Source organism: Hydra vulgaris, chromosome 04 (genome assembly GCF_038396675.1).
Source record: "Hydra vulgaris chromosome 04, alternate assembly HydraT2T_AEP".
In the NCBI taxonomy this organism is placed as follows: Eukaryota; Metazoa; Cnidaria; class Hydrozoa; order Anthoathecata; family Hydridae; genus Hydra; species Hydra vulgaris.
Window position 1 is genome coordinate 20,317,458 of NC_088923.1, and position 16,452 is coordinate 20,333,909.

General features: G+C 26.0%; 1 protein-coding gene across 1 annotated transcript in view; it reads right to left on the minus strand.

Annotated features, from left to right (window-relative positions):
* LOC100215473 (ATP-dependent RNA helicase DDX54) overlaps nt 1–15,820 on the minus strand; it is a 50,572-nt gene extending 34,752 nt beyond the window's left edge. The window contains exons 1-15 of the mRNA XM_065795726.1: nt 15,518–15,820; nt 15,033–15,132; nt 14,549–14,619; nt 14,249–14,300; nt 14,082–14,146; nt 13,934–14,002; nt 13,798–13,847; nt 12,595–12,636; nt 8,400–8,498; nt 8,147–8,209; nt 6,480–6,600; nt 5,582–5,618; nt 5,086–5,180; nt 4,734–4,791; nt 4,017–4,084 (exon numbers count right to left, since the gene is read on the minus strand). Coding sequence (XP_065651798.1) covers nt 4,017–4,084; nt 4,734–4,791; nt 5,086–5,180; nt 5,582–5,618; nt 6,480–6,600; nt 8,147–8,209; nt 8,400–8,498; nt 12,595–12,636; nt 13,798–13,847; nt 13,934–14,002; nt 14,082–14,146; nt 14,249–14,300; nt 14,549–14,619; nt 15,033–15,132; nt 15,518–15,802 — 1,275 coding nt within the window. The 5' untranslated portion in view covers nt 15,803–15,820. The remainder of the gene's footprint in view (nt 1–4,016; nt 4,085–4,733; nt 4,792–5,085; nt 5,181–5,581; nt 5,619–6,479; nt 6,601–8,146; nt 8,210–8,399; nt 8,499–12,594; nt 12,637–13,797; nt 13,848–13,933; nt 14,003–14,081; nt 14,147–14,248; nt 14,301–14,548; nt 14,620–15,032; nt 15,133–15,517) is intronic.
* Between the last annotated feature and the right edge of the window lie 632 nt (nt 15,821–16,452).

Consider the following 16,452-nt stretch of genomic DNA (forward strand, 5'->3'; position numbering starts at 1 on the left):
ATAAGCACTTGTTAAATAGTGATTGACAACAGTTCAGGAGAAGAAATTTGCAAATCTGAAAATTATTTTGTCTGGACCATAAGCATGGCTGCCGAGAGAATCATGAATTTTACATTGGGCCCTGGGAAAGTCTCTCGGCAGCCATGACCATAAGCTGTAGAAAAGTCGAATCATAAGGTATCATAATTTCACAAGCGAATTATTGGGCAGCAGAGAAATCTTAAAACGCTTGCACTGAAAACTTAAAATTTGCGGCCTTCGCCTTGCGCAACACTGTAATTCATACCCTTCCGGGTATGAATTACATTGTTGCTCTGTGCAGCTATCTAGTTTTTCATTTTTTCAAAGTTATTGAAGAGATAATAAAAATGAAAAAAAAAGTCTCCTTGACTGTTGTGGCTTTGATTTTATACAGGAGTAATTATGCCGCAAAAAAAATCTAAATATGACTTTAGATACCAGTGGCGGATACAACAGAGGGAGGGGAGAAGGAAAGGAGGTACTTACTCCCTCCCTAGGAACTTTCAAGCTTCAAAATATCATTGATAAAATTAATATATATATATATATATATATATATATATATATATATATATATATATATATATATATATATATATATATATATATATATATATATATATATATATATACTATGTTGCAAAATTAGATTTTTACGCACAAAAAAAAAGAAAGTTATTTATATACACATTCAATATATTTATTAGTAAACTAACTTATAAACATTGCAAATGATCAAATGAAATAGTGATTTTATCTAAGAAAACAGGAACCCATTTTTTTTTTTGATTGGTCTACCTCTCCCCCCCCCCCCCCTAGGATCCTGACTATGACCTGGATCTCCCACTGATAGATACGGAAACTGGTATAAGAGTTTTGTTTTGTTTTGAAGAGATCAAAGTATGGTATTTCTTGAAGGTGAATAATGAGAAACTGTGCATTTTTTAGGATCAGAGTAGAGACGTAAGTCAATGAGAGAAAGTAAATGTTTTTGGTTGCCTGAAAAGCGAGTAAGAGGTTAATCGATTCCTATAAGAAATTAAATAAAGAACAAATTTTAGCAGAAGTAGCACACAGGATATCCGAGCCATTCTGTATGACAAGCATTAAAGTATTTAAAAACAATATTATTAGAAGACTATAAAAATAAAAAATTTTTATATGAAAAGTTATCAAAAAAATGTTGGGAAAAAATTTTTTACATTATTAACATAATGTAAAAATACGTAAAAGAAATAGCAATAGATAAATTCTTAAGAGCCAAAAATCTGCACCAATACACTAAATACCCAGCTAGCATACAATGTTGGCCCAACGTAGTTCAGACCATAACCCAACGTGGTTTGCTGGCAGGGTATTTTATATACTAAAATAACAACTAGTTTTAACTATATGCCTAATATTTTATTTTAATATAATAAAATTTTTATTTGGGGGATAGCTAAAGATCCTTAAAGATACACGGATTTATAATATTATTAAAATAATGTTCTTTCAAAGTATGTCAACCTGGGTCTCAAATGAAGTGTATAATCATAATATTTTATGAAAATACCTACAAAAAGGTTTATTTTATACATTAAAAAAAAATACAACTAAAAAAGAAAATTCTTTTGAGATCCATTTTGGAATAATTTTGAATAATAATGTTATTTTTAATAAGCTAGCATAATATTAGGCATCCATATTATGCTAGCTTGCTAACCACAGAGATAATATAATTTGCTTGATATCACTAAATTGTTTACGTACTGCTGTTGTTATTTATTCAGTAACCAATAAACAGTAACCCTCTTAACCATACCGTGACCATCAACTTGATCGAGTGTTATTCGTTTATCAATATGCCTATCAAATCCTGCTTTAAAAAGTTTACTATTGTAATTTTTACTAAATCCAACGTCATCAAGTTTCGCAAATTTGCAGATTTATTGTAAAGATATTACATTTTGGTTGATTTATTGTTGTTGCTTATCTAACATACTTAAATCATGATCTCTTACTTGATTTTGAACAGTCTGTATGTCGTGAGTTCTGTTTCATAAATTTCGGCCATGGTTTTGTATAATTAGGTGGTATCAGCTATATTTTATTCAGAGTTGTTAATTTTAGTCTTCATTTAGTCAGAGTTATTTTTTAAAAAATCAAACAATCCTTGTAGCGCAAATACATAATTGACTTAAGCAGTTCGGTGGGTTAATGATGCACTCGTTTAACTATTACAGTCATTTTTAGATATGGAGACAACACTGGGACTAAACAAGGGCAAATCTAGACCATGTTGTAAGGATGGGGTAGGGCAATTTTATTATTTTTTCGCTTTAATAGTTCCAGAACATCTAGTAATGAGGGGAGGGGGGTCAGGGTTATTTAATTATTAGTAAGCAAGCAATATCTCAATTTAAAATTTTCAACACACAATTTTATTAAAAATGCTATTTTATTTAGACAACCTCCCTAATTTACTTCCGTTTTTAAACAAATTGGTGTGTTAAATATAAAGGTTTACAAAAATAAAAAAATACTAAAATATCTAAGGATGGGGAGGGGTGTGATCGCCCGCATCGCCCCTCTATGGATCCACCATTAGTAATAAATCCAGTTTATCGATTACTGGATTAGTTTGTTTTTTCATTGTTTTTGGCTTAGATAAAACTACCCCAAAACTATTATCATCCGGCTCAATGTATTCATTTTTAAATATGGAGAAAATAACATTCTTATTTAATAATTAAGATATTTTTACTTCATTTGTTATATAACATAATATGATATGTTTCATAAATTTTGCCTCATAAAAAAAAAAAAATTCTAAATATTATTTGGGGCCTAGGTCCAGCCTCCTTCCCCCAGCAGTTATGACTACGGTATCTCTTGTATACATATAACAATACCATCATTTGTATATTATCCACAATTTTATTGATTGTATCAATAGCAGAATCCCATCATCTGGTTCGATATACAAATCCTATTTTGTCAATAACAGATTAAAATAAATTCACAACTTAACTTTTAGATTTTATTTTATGCAATTTTTACATTCAAAATTTCAAACAATTATTATGAGGGGTGGCATATTTGTGTGTCAGGGTTTTTGAAGGCCTTTAGAGTTTTCAACTCCACCCACACTTTGATGGGTTTTAACACAAAAATTGTTAGCCTTCCTCAAACCCCTCAATTAAAATATTTTAAGTAATACCATATAGCAGAAGATTTTCTGGAATTTGGGGCCAATATTTTGGTTAGGCATGTTAGTTAAAACAGTTTTAGGTCGACAATATAATAGGTTTGCCAACCTATTATCTATTATCTTTACTAATTTTTTATGATTTACACAATAATAATATTAATAAATACTAATAAATTAATAATATAATAAAATAATAAACATAAATATTAAGTTTAGTTTTAAAAAACTAAGAAACAAAATTGTTGTGTTAGTTTGATTTTTCCTAATGTATATATTTTTCTAACCTAAATATTTATAACCCTATAAATATTTCTTTTTTGCATTTTTGATCAATAGTTTTTTGAATATTTAAAAGGCTTTTTTAATTTAAGTAAATTTACTAAGCACATGAGTAAATTGAAACTATTTAAATAAAATTTATTAAATTAGATAATTTTAATATTTTTAATTATAAGAATCATATATTTGTATTAAGTTTTTTTTATTTTGCTTGCAAATTTAAGTCTAGTTTTTATCATTTTTTCTTTTCACTCCTATCGTATTACTTATCTTAAGATGGATTAACTTTCATAATTTACTAAAATTATGTAAGATAATCTTATTTACAATCCTTTTGATACCACAGTCAATAATGAGCATGTATATATGTAATAGTCATATTAAAAACTTACACATTAGAACAAAAAAAACAAAACAACTTTGTTTAAAAAAAAAACACTTTTTTACATGTGCTGTAAAATAAAATCAAAGCAGAGATTTAAAACAGAGATGTTAAAAACTAAATTTTTTAAAAGATACCTACTGCAATATCAGTTACAATCAAAACTTTTGTAATTTTCTTTTGAAATTTTGCTAAGTTGATTTTTCTAGCTTTAAAAAAAAATTAAAAAAATATGTATATATATATACACACACAAATTAATGAGCTCTTATAAGTGGTTGCAATCTTATGAGTGATTGAAATCTTGAAATCTCTCAAAATCTTTTTGGTGAATACATAAACTAATTTTTTTTTTTAAATCATTAACAAAAACATTTCTTTCACCTAAAATGACATTATTTTGAAGCATAGCTATTCTATTTCAAAAGAAACTAGCATAGTTTAATGATCTGCAGGAGCACAGATAACAAACTGAGTGAACTGTGATACAAGTTCAAACCCAGTATTCACTAAATTAGCACAACTTCTGAGTTATATGCAACATCATTAAAAATAAAAATCATTCACAAAAAATGTAATTTGAACACCATTTTATAATTTTGAACCACAAAAGATCGCAACCACTGTTTTATTATGTATTGTTATTACATTAGGTAATTCTCAAAATAAGTTTAAATAGTTAATAAATAAAAATTAAATAAAAATATAATATAATCATAATATAAATAATAAGTAATAAATAACAGTGTAAAACAAATAGTTATTTGTTTTATAGTATATAATACATTTATTTTAAAAAATTAGTACAAAAAAAACTAACAAACAAACAAAAGAAAAAAACACAGTTAAAAAATAAACCTGTTTGATCAAGCGATGAATAAATATAGGAACAATTAATGCCAGCATGAGTTAGTAACTAAAATCCAAATGTTACAAAATAAAATTAAAATATTTACTATGTTTTTAAACTATTATGCCATATAATGATTTTATTATTTTTTAATTTAAATTGATTCAAAATATCACTTCATCGTGTGATTTAAATAAACACATATCATCATGTGATTTAATTGTCAAAAAAAAAATATGAAAAAAACACACTCAACCTTTATTTACACAGACATTATTATACCATATATCAGAGAGGGTATACAACATAGATTTAAAAAATAATAACAAAAATAGTGACTTAATAATAAAGTATACTAACCTGCTGTACATATTCAACATGGTGTTTAGTAGCAACGAAAATTATTGTTTGTTCATCAGATGGAATTGATGTTTGAAGAACATACAAGAGACATGCTAAAAGCAAATAATGTTTTAATTTTATTTTGTTGATATTTATTTATAAAACATTGAAAATTATCAATAAAGTTGTTTGTTTGAAATATGGAAAAAAAAACTTTTTACTTAAACTTGAATAGTATATTATTTGGTTATATGGCAAATACGTATTTGTTATATACAAATATGTATTGATTAGATTTTTTTAGAAATTATAGATTTTATATGTGTTGCCTTGTTAACAACTTTTGTTAGTTAACCTTGTTTTTTTGTTAGTTGTTTGAAAGCATAAATAACAGCTTTTCACCTTATTTTAGCAACTTTATACAGAAACTTAAGTTTTAATTTTCACAATAATTTAAAAAAATATTTTATAACAATGATTGAAAATACAAGAAAAATAATGGAAAAAAAATTACCTAGCTTATCATCTGGTCGTATCAGGAAAAAAGCTGTCTATAATAAATTAAAGTTATAAAAACTACGGTTTAACTTGTCAGCAGCCCTCGGAATTAGAAAAAACAAGGAAACTATTAAGGTTGCCCACCTTGAACTATTATTGGTCAGCATCAGGTCAACACATAATCTTTAACACAAAGATTTCACCATAAGAACAAGGTTAGCAAAAAATCCTTGACCTAAGACACTTTTAGATCAGCAGATAGGAATTAGGGTTGGCATTCAGGAATGCAGACCTTAATTCTGAGGGCTGCGCCAGCCTATATTATGTAAATTTACTAGCAATATAAGTTTAATTTCTTATACAAACTTGAAAAATCTTCATTACTGCATTGAAAAAACATAAATTTTTATGATATCGCAAATAATATTTATGAAACTTTTTTCAAAACTAAAAAAAAAAATGAAAAACTTATGTAAACTTAACTAAACAATCTAACTTAAGTTAAAAAATTCAAGATATTTTATATAAGTTAGGTAAAGATATAAATACATGTAAATATATACATCAGCCCTCGGAATTACGTAAAAATGAGGTTGGCAAAAAAAATTTGACAAAAAGGGGTTACCGCAGAACACAGAAACAAGGTCGCTGATTTTTGGCCAAACTCAAACTCTTTTAGGCCGGCAGGTAGGTCGGCGTTGCCGAATGCACACCCTTATTCCGAGGGTTGATATATATACATATATATATATATATATATATAAATATATATATATATATATAAATATATATATATATATATAAATATATAAATATATATATATAAATATATATATATATATATATATATATATATATATATATATATATATATATATATATATATATATATATATATATATATGCTAAAGTACCTTAAGTTTGTCACTGATTTTATTATAAATATCTAGTCGAATAAGAGTTGGATCAGTTAAACCAGCAGCTGCGAAATCCACTAAAACCTTAGGGAGTGTTGCAGACACCAAAACTGTTTGTCTACAAATATTTCATAAAAGTTATATATTATACATCTATGCATATTAAAAAAAAATAATAATTAAAATATTCCATTAAAAAAATATATATATAACACATCGCTCAATAAGTCCGTAGGATAGCTAATAAAACAACAACATTTTGACATAATTTGATTTTATTCATCAACATAGTCTCCTTTTAAGGCGATACAGTCATTCCAGCGCTTTTCTAACTTTTCGATACCATGTTTGTAGAACGATTTATCTTTTCCTTCAAAATATGCTTCAGTTTCGGCGATGACCTCCTCATTCGATTCAAATCTCTTTCCCTGGAGCATCCTTTTGAGATCTGAGAACAGCCAATAATCGCTGGGGGCCAAATCAGGCGAGTATGGTGGATGGGGCAACAATTCAAAGTGTAATTCATTCATTTTTACCATTGTTTTCATTGACTTGTGACACGGTGCATTGTCTTGATGAAAGAGAATTTCTTTCTTCTTCATGTGCGGTCGCTTTTCGTCAATTACAGCCTTCAATCGTTCCAATAATGCCATGTAATATTCGCTGTTGATCGTTTTACCTTTCTCAAGATAATCAATGAACAATATACCATGGCTATCCCAAAATATGGAGGCCATAACCTTGCCAGCAGAAGTTTGAGCCTTTGGGCGGCTTTCACCTGCTGGTGTCCACTCAGCCGACTGTCGATTTGACTCAGGAGTGAAATGGTGGATCCATGTTTCATCCATTGTGACGTAGCGACGCAAAAAATCCTTTTTATCTCGGTGAAATAGTGCCAGACATGCTTCAGAATCATCGATTCGTTGTTGTTTTTGGTCCGGTGTTAGCAAAAGCGGCACCCATTTCAAACAAAGCTTTCTCATACCCAAATGTTCGTGTAATATTGTAAACACACTGCCTTCTGATATCTTTATGGCCTCGGCAATCTCCTTCAATTTCAATTTGCGGTCGGATAAGACGATTTTATGGATTTTTTTGATGTTTTCCTCAGTAACTGCCGAATTTGGGCGACCGGAGCGTTCAGCATCATCGGTGTTTGTACGACCACGTTTAAAGTCAGCAAACCACTTTTCAACCATTTGCCTCGATGGAGAGGAGTCCGAATAACACTTATCAAGCCATTGTTTGGTCTGCACCGTGTTTTTTCCCATCAAAAAGCAATGCTTAATGAGCACACGAAATTCTGATTTTTCCATTTTTTTTCAATTCACAAAAGTTGATTCAATCGTTCACACACTAACTTGGTAAATAATGGTCCGATTGTCATGAAACTTTGACAGATATCGTTTGAAGGTTGGTACTTTCTAAAAACAATACGGATTCGGTATTTGTGTTGCCATCTATATGTCATCCTACGGACTTATTGAGCGATGTGTTATACACACAAAAACATTTTTGCACATAAAACATCACTGATGATGTAATACTGAAACATCTATAGTACATAAATCGACTTTTTGCTTGGCAAGTTCAATCTATATATGGAGAACCCTTGATACAAAAAAAAAAAAAAAAAAAAAAATTCATTATATATATAAACAAACCTGGAAACAGGTAATCTTGCAATAATTTCATGTAGTTGCACACTAAAACCCATCTCAAAAAGCCTAACATAAAAAAGTAAATTTTTCAATTATTTAAATTAATACAATTTATTGTTATCATTTTCTAAAAAATTTAACAACTTTTAATGAAACAACTTCTAATTTAACTTCTTTTTATAATATTTATAAAATAATTATAAAAAACCAATATAATAACTATTGTTAAAACAAGCATTAATATGTATTAATCTACCGATCTGCTTCATCAAAAACAACATATTCAATAAACTCTAATTTTTTAATATCCATCTCCACTAACAAGTGCAGAAAACGACCAGGTGTTGCAATAATACTATAAATAAACAGAAATATCATTTGCTATTTGATGTTTGTTATAAACTACCGAATTTAATTTTTTAATGAAAAAATTTTCAATTATCAGTAAAAAAAATAATTTCACTTTATTCAACACCTAAATAAGAAAGCTTTTATTAAAAAAACTGGCTTTGATAAAATTGATAGACTTTAAAACTTAGTATAGCAACTCTACAGTATGTGTATATCTTATAGTTTTCTTTAGAGTTTTTTGAAAACATTAAACCCAATTTTTGTTATACTTTCTTTTTAAATAGTATAAATAAATAGTATAAGTAAGGAAAGCATAAAAACAAGTTAGAATTCCAAACCATTTATGTTGGAGAAAAGAAACTAGATAAGAAAAAGAAAAAAATACAAAGGAAAAAGAGGTAACTTTAACGTACAACAAGCAATTGTGGAATGGCAACTTAAACTCAAAAATTGAGTTTTGGTTGATGAGACAAAAAATAAAAGATCACTCGAGCAATTACAATATAAATAATTATAAATAAGATAAAGAAGCTCAAGCAGATAGTGCACATTTAACAACATTTAATATGAAAACAGTATTCTATAAAAGTATAAATAAACTGTTTATGGATAATAAAAGGATAAATAAATTATTTATTGAGGTAAAGAATGAAATCAAGAATAAGAAAATTACAACCACGATAAAAAGGCAATCTTAGCTGATGCTAACTTTTCAATGGATCAAATATATTTTTTTTATGAGAGGTCAGACAAAAAATAGGCCTCAGTACAGTGAAATAATCCAAAAAGACATAGAAGTCTCGGTAGGAGTGTTATCATATATATATATATATATATATATATATATATATATATATATATATATATATATATATATATATATATATATATATATATATATATATATATATATATATATATATATATATATATATATATATATATATATATATATATATATATATATATATATATATATATATATATATATTAACATTACAATTAAATTAAATGCAAATATATTAACATTGCAACATATTAATATTGCAACAATTATTACAAGTAAACAACTGTAGGTTTAGTTTAGGTTAGAATCTACAGCAAACCCTAAGCTGTCACAGAAAAGATCACTACTTGTTCTAGGCGATCAAAAATTAATGAATATTTGTCAGGACTTAAGCTTTCTAGAAAAAAGATGATCAGGAAGATCATTAATAAGATTGTTAATAATTAAATAGACAATATTATTATATATTATATATATAAATTTTGTTATTAATATAATTAATATTACTATATATTATTGCTGAACTTAATAGTAGAAGTAGTATTAATGCTTATTGTGCGTGTTTGCACGATATCCCCGGCAGCTATTGAATCTGAGATAATAGTGAGAAAGAGTCTCTCAATACCAGTTTATAAGAAAATTTAAACAAAAGTTAAAAAACATATAACTCATGTAAATTTTAAGATATGAAAAAAGTAATGTTTCTTAAAGGTTAATAGTATTAATTTTTAAGTTTCAAACTTCTGCAAATAGTTAAACTTATTTTAAAACTTCAAATGCGAGTTGTATCATTGTTTACATTTTTGCTATTGAAGAGGTTTTTTCCAAAAGAATCCAAGTCTGGTTTTTCTGAAGTTGAGTTTTAGCAACTTTAAATAAAATCAGGAAAAACAGGTAGTGGATCATAGAAAAATCAGTGAAATTCACCTTAAAATATTGGCATTGAGACCATGTAACATCTTAAAATGTACATCTCAAAAAAAAAGTTATGTAATATATTAAAAATTATATCAAATTTTACAGATTTACTTTTACTTGAAAGTTTTTTTGCGGCAATATCTCCTAAATTTTGATTTATAGTTTAATAAATAAAAAATAAGTCTTTTGTTTATTAAACAGTGTTATATTGTAGCATGCCAAAGTAGTTGAAGTGCTTCCTGTTGGTTCAAATACCTTTTATTTACACACCTAATTTTTTTTTTAAATCTTTTCCAACTTTCTAGAATACAAAGTAAAACATTTTTAAAGGCCTATAGATATTATATGCATAACATGTATAAAGATATTATATACTAAATAATAAACGAAAGGAAGAGAATTTTTTAAAAACCTTTTTTAAAATTTCTCAAAACATTAAAAAGCTTTAAAAACTTCTAAAAACCAATATAACACCGTTAGAAATTTGTTGCACATATGTCATGATAGAGATACTTATGTTATTAATGTGCTTAGTAATTAGTTAAGTTTGTGCATTAAAGAGACAATTTTCTTTCTTATAGAAAAAAGATTTTACATGCAAACTTTAATTTTCTTTAAAATTAATGGGCAAGAGTCCTAATAAGCTGCAGATCTAAAACAAACAAAAATTAATAGGTGCTTATTAAAAAACAAACAATCCTTTTAGAAATTTACAGAAGTTATCAAGTATTGAACATTAATCATTAACTCAAAACAAAGATTTTTGTATTTTTCTCTTTTTTAAAAATTATTGAAATAAAGCGGAATTATTAAAATGGTCGGTGTAGAATAAACTTACCATGACCAGTATTATACGGGTCATAAAAAGTCTGTTGTTCCACATATTTAATTCACACATGATGATATATAAAGAGTAGTTTTTAAAAAAAATATTAAAAATTATAAATTTAATTTACTTTTTTATAAGAGAATGTGTCTCTTATAAAAAAGTAAATTAAATTTATGATGATTGATGATGAATCATGATTGATGATGATAAATGATGAATCATGATGTTGATTGATGACGATGAAAAAAAAGAAGATAATACAAGAATAATAAAAAAAACAAGATAATACAAAAAGAATTCAACCAGTTACCCATCATATGTAAACTTATTTATTAATCCAAACTCACCCTTTAACTTATCTAGTATTGATATAATAGATGAACATGACGAACATTAAATGACATAATTTATTTAGTTATTAAATGTAAATAACTTTACTTTTTTATTTATATATATAACAGCAAATGTAATTGAATAAATAATTGATTAATAATTTGTATTATAGTTCTTTATCTTGTTTTTTATTTATAACCCATCCCCTTCCAATCAAATTAAAATAATATATCTACGAATTACTTGGACTTATAAATCTGATTCATATATATAACTATATATAGCAAATAATCATCAAGCTAAGAACGCAAATATATATAACTATATAACTATATATATAGTTAAGATCATCATCATAACTAAATATCGCGCTTGATATAACGCTTGCACCTAGCCCATTAAACATTAATCATATCATCAATTATTCATCATTCATTCATCATCATTAATCATGTTTCATCATTATCATCATCAATCATAATTCATCATCATCATTCATCATCATCAATCATGATTTATCATTTATCGTCATCATCATCAATCATGATTCATCATTTATCATCATCATCATCAATCATGATTCATTATTTATCATCATCAATCATGATTCATCATCACCAATCATCATTTATCATCATCATCAGCATCATCATCAATCATGATTTGTCATTTATCATCATCATCATCAATCATGATTCATCATTTATCATCATCATCATCATCAATCATGATTCATCATCATCAATCATCATTTATCATCATCATCAGCATCATCATCAATCATCATTCATGATTCATCATTTATCATCATCAATTATCATAAATTTAATTTACTTTTTTATAAGAGACACATTCTCTTACAATTTTTAATATTTTTTTAAAAACTACTCTTTACATATCATCACACACATTTCAAGCAGGTATTCTAAATATTATTTAGACTGGTACTAATATTCAATCCTTTGATAAATAGCAACGTATACCGAAACATTTAAAGTTTAGTCTACCTCTAACTAAAAAAAATTGAAGTAAGGATTAAGCATAGAAAAGGTTGGTGTGAAATATATTCCCAAGACCCGTATTTTACGGATCATGACAGCTTTATTATAGTTTTATTAAAATAATATTACAACAATATTAATATTTATATTAGATACAACTAAGTAAACATAATTTAACTTTTTTTTCTAAAAACCCACAAAAAATAATTAAAAAACAAGAACGTTAACTTACATGTCAGGATTTTGATGAAGAGCTGAAAATTGCTCTTCCAAACTAGAAAAGTTAAAAATCATTATCATTATTTTTGTCATTATTACAAAAAGAAACATGCAGTACTATAATAGTGGTAGAATGTCATTCTACCACTATTAAAGTACTCACATTCTAGAATGTGAGTACTATAGATTCTACTATAATAGTAGAATGTCATTCTACTATTATAGTACTCACTATTATAGAATCACATTCTAGAGGTTTGAGGTTCAACCTGTTTCTTAGCACTGTAACCTTGCTAAACTAGGTTTCAGAGCTTTAGTTTAACTAGGTTTCAGAGCTTAGGGTTTAGAGAGATGCTAATAAAATAAAAACAAATATATATATATATATATATATATATATATATATATATATATATATATATATATACACGTCACTTTTAATTACTTTTGACTTTCGTCCAACATTTACGTGTTGGACGAAAGTCAAAACCATTAATTTAATTACAAATTAATTGTTATATAAAAAAACCACAAAAACGCAAATTTAATTGACCAGAATGTTTTGAAAAACATTCTGAATGTTTTTAAAACATTCTGAATGTTTTTAAAACATTCTGAATGTTTTTAACAATATAAACAATGTTTTAATTTTTATTTTTTTTAATAAAATGTTTTTATTTTTATTTTTTTTAATAAAATGTTTTTATTTTTATTTTTTTTACTGTAAATCATGCGCGGAGTGTTGCTACATCGACTATCTTATAGCCTGACTCGCAAGGGAGTGCTGCTACATCGACTGACAAATAGCCTGACCCGCAAGGGAGTGCTGCTACATCGACTGAGGGTTTGGTTGGGGCAGGCAGTCTATCATTATTAAAAAAAAAAATTTCCGGTCTTGCATTTTAATTTTTACTTTTTGTCAACAAAATATGGAAAAAACTTTCGGACAACATCTAAGGGTTCTATATATATATATATATATATATATATATATATATATATATATATATATATATATATATATATATATATATATATATATATATATATATATATATATATATATATATATATATATATACAGAATAGCCTCTTTGACTGTAGTAGCCCTGGAGCCTTAGGGAGGTGAATTTAATAAAATCAAAAAAAAAAAAACTTTAACAAATAAACCAATTTTGAAAATAGAACTTTTAAAACAAATCTCTTGCATACATACCTATCACCTCCAAGTATAATAGCAAACTTTAAAGTTGTAAACTTCCCTAACTAATATAAAAAAATTTAACTTTGTTTTTTTTCTTTGATTCTTTTCAAAAAAAAATTTTCTAACTTTAGAAAAAAACTTAATAAACCTCCTTAGCAAACTTTAATGTTTGAATTGCAAGCTCTCTTGTAGGTGATAAAATTAATCCTCTTGAACCCTAAACAAAAAAAAAGAAATGAAAATTATTACATTTATAAAGCAATTTAAACAAAGAAAGATATTAAACCGTTACTTACATTAGCTGAATGTGCTTGCAACTTCTGAAAAAGAGGAAGAAGAAATGCAGCTGTTTTACCAGATCCTATTATTGATATTTAATTTTAAAATTAATTTTAAATAAAATAATTAATAAAAAAAATATTTATTTCAGTTAAAGAAGTTTTAATGATAAAAATATCATTACCTGTTCTTGCCATTGCAACAACATCTTTACCATCCATTAGAACAGGAATAGTCTTAAAAAAAAAAAAACGCTTAATAAAAAAAATCCGAATAAAAATATCAATCAAATAATTTTAATAAAAACATTTCACAAGTAAAAAATGCTGAAACTTAGAATTCTATATCAGAAAGTATTAGTCAAGATATGAAAAAAATGGAAATTATAACTAGTATTAAAATAAAAGGTACTTATAAGAACACGTAAGAATGTATATTTATGTCAAGGCATCAAGATCAGACTAAATTTACAAAATAATAATACTTTTCGTTGAATCGGTGTAGGCACTTTGTATCCTTTCCGAATTATTCCTTTATAAATTGCATACGAAAATCCTGAAAATATAAGTTTTAAAAGTTATCAATTTCTTAATTATCTGTTTTAACAATCTGTTATCAATTTGATAATTATCTGTTTTCTTAATACTTTTATTTATAATATAATATTTTTTACAAAAGATTTGAGTAGATAGAGAGAGAGAGAACATCCTAGATATAGCTATATAATGCTGTAATAAAATAATATAAAGCTAATAGGAACAACAATTAATAGTAATAACAATTAATAATTAAAATTGCTAATAAATACTAAAAATTATAATAATAACAAACTTTTTACTCTAAAATTTCAAGGTAAATTGTTTCTTTAAACAAATTTTGAACAAGATATTTTTAAGAAATATTTTTATAGATTTAAAGATATTTATTAAAAAAAATTAAAATATTTCTTAGCAAAGTTCTTTAATTACCCATTGATTGGAACCCGCCTGTCTTTTTTTGCTTTTTACGCTGTTCTTTTGCTAAGTCACCCACTTCCAATTTGTCATCAAAATCTGGAGATAAATTTTTCTAAATTTAAAAAAATAATATTAATAGTGTTTTATTATAATTAAATATAAACAATAGTTATAACAACAACAACAACAACAACAACAATAAATAATAAAAATAATAAATTTTTTAAAGATCTTATTCTAATGCATTAAAACTGTAATTTATTCATTTTAATATACTTTTATTTTAATAATAAATTAATAATAATAACAACAATTAAATATTTTAACTACTAATTCTTAAAGTCATTTTTAATCTAATAGTAAGATTGAAAAATGACTAAATAAAAAAAAATTATATAAATATATAAAAACAATCCCCCCCCCCCTCCACCCACACAAACTAATATAAATTAAAATACTTAAAACATACAGATAAGAACTTTGTTTGCTTATGTTACCTCTTTGATTGTATTATTTCCCTCAATAGCAATTTCAAATTCTTCATCTTCTGAATTATCCTTTTTTTTACTATATGATTTTCTTAATCTTTTATCTTTAGTGAATGAAGATCCTGTAAGATTTGTACTTTCTTTGTTTTTTCCAAATATTTTACCTTGATCATTTTTATTTTTAAATTTGTGGTTAACTTTTCCAGATTTCTTGAATGTTTTAGATTTATCTACCTTTTTATTGTTAATGGAGAACTTTTTTTTTTGTTTTGAAGCAGACTTTGGTTTTCCCATTTCAAATATATAAATGTTCTGATAGAAAAAATAAAAATAAGATAAATTAATGAATTTTATTTATAAATATTTCTAAACATTAATAACATATATTAATGTGTATATATCTAGACAAACATATAGATACATACATACATGCATGCATGCATACACATACATACACAACTATATACATATATATATATATACACACACGCGCGCACATACTTACACACACTTACAGTGCTTTTAAAAAAAATTAGTGCATTAAAATTTAGTTGTTAAAAGCACATTTAAAAAATATCCCCGAAAAGATTTTTTGCAAGCAACATCTTTTTTGCATTCATTTAACAAGATTACTGCAAACTTTATTTGGAACTCTTCTCCAAATGGTATCTAATCTTTGCTCTAGGCTATATATGGATCTTATTTGTACCTTGACTAATTCTTTGTATATCCAAGCCCAAATAGATTCAATTGGATTTGAATCATGCGATCGAGCTGATCAGGGTAATAAATCTCTTTTGTTTTCTTTCATCCATGTTTTTACTGTACAAGCTGTGTGGGCAGACCCCAAATCTTGTTGAAATAGCGACGACTTGTTTCAATCAATCAGCATGTTTACTGATGGAGCTATGCAGTTGTCTAGTGTCTCTCTCTCTGTATATATA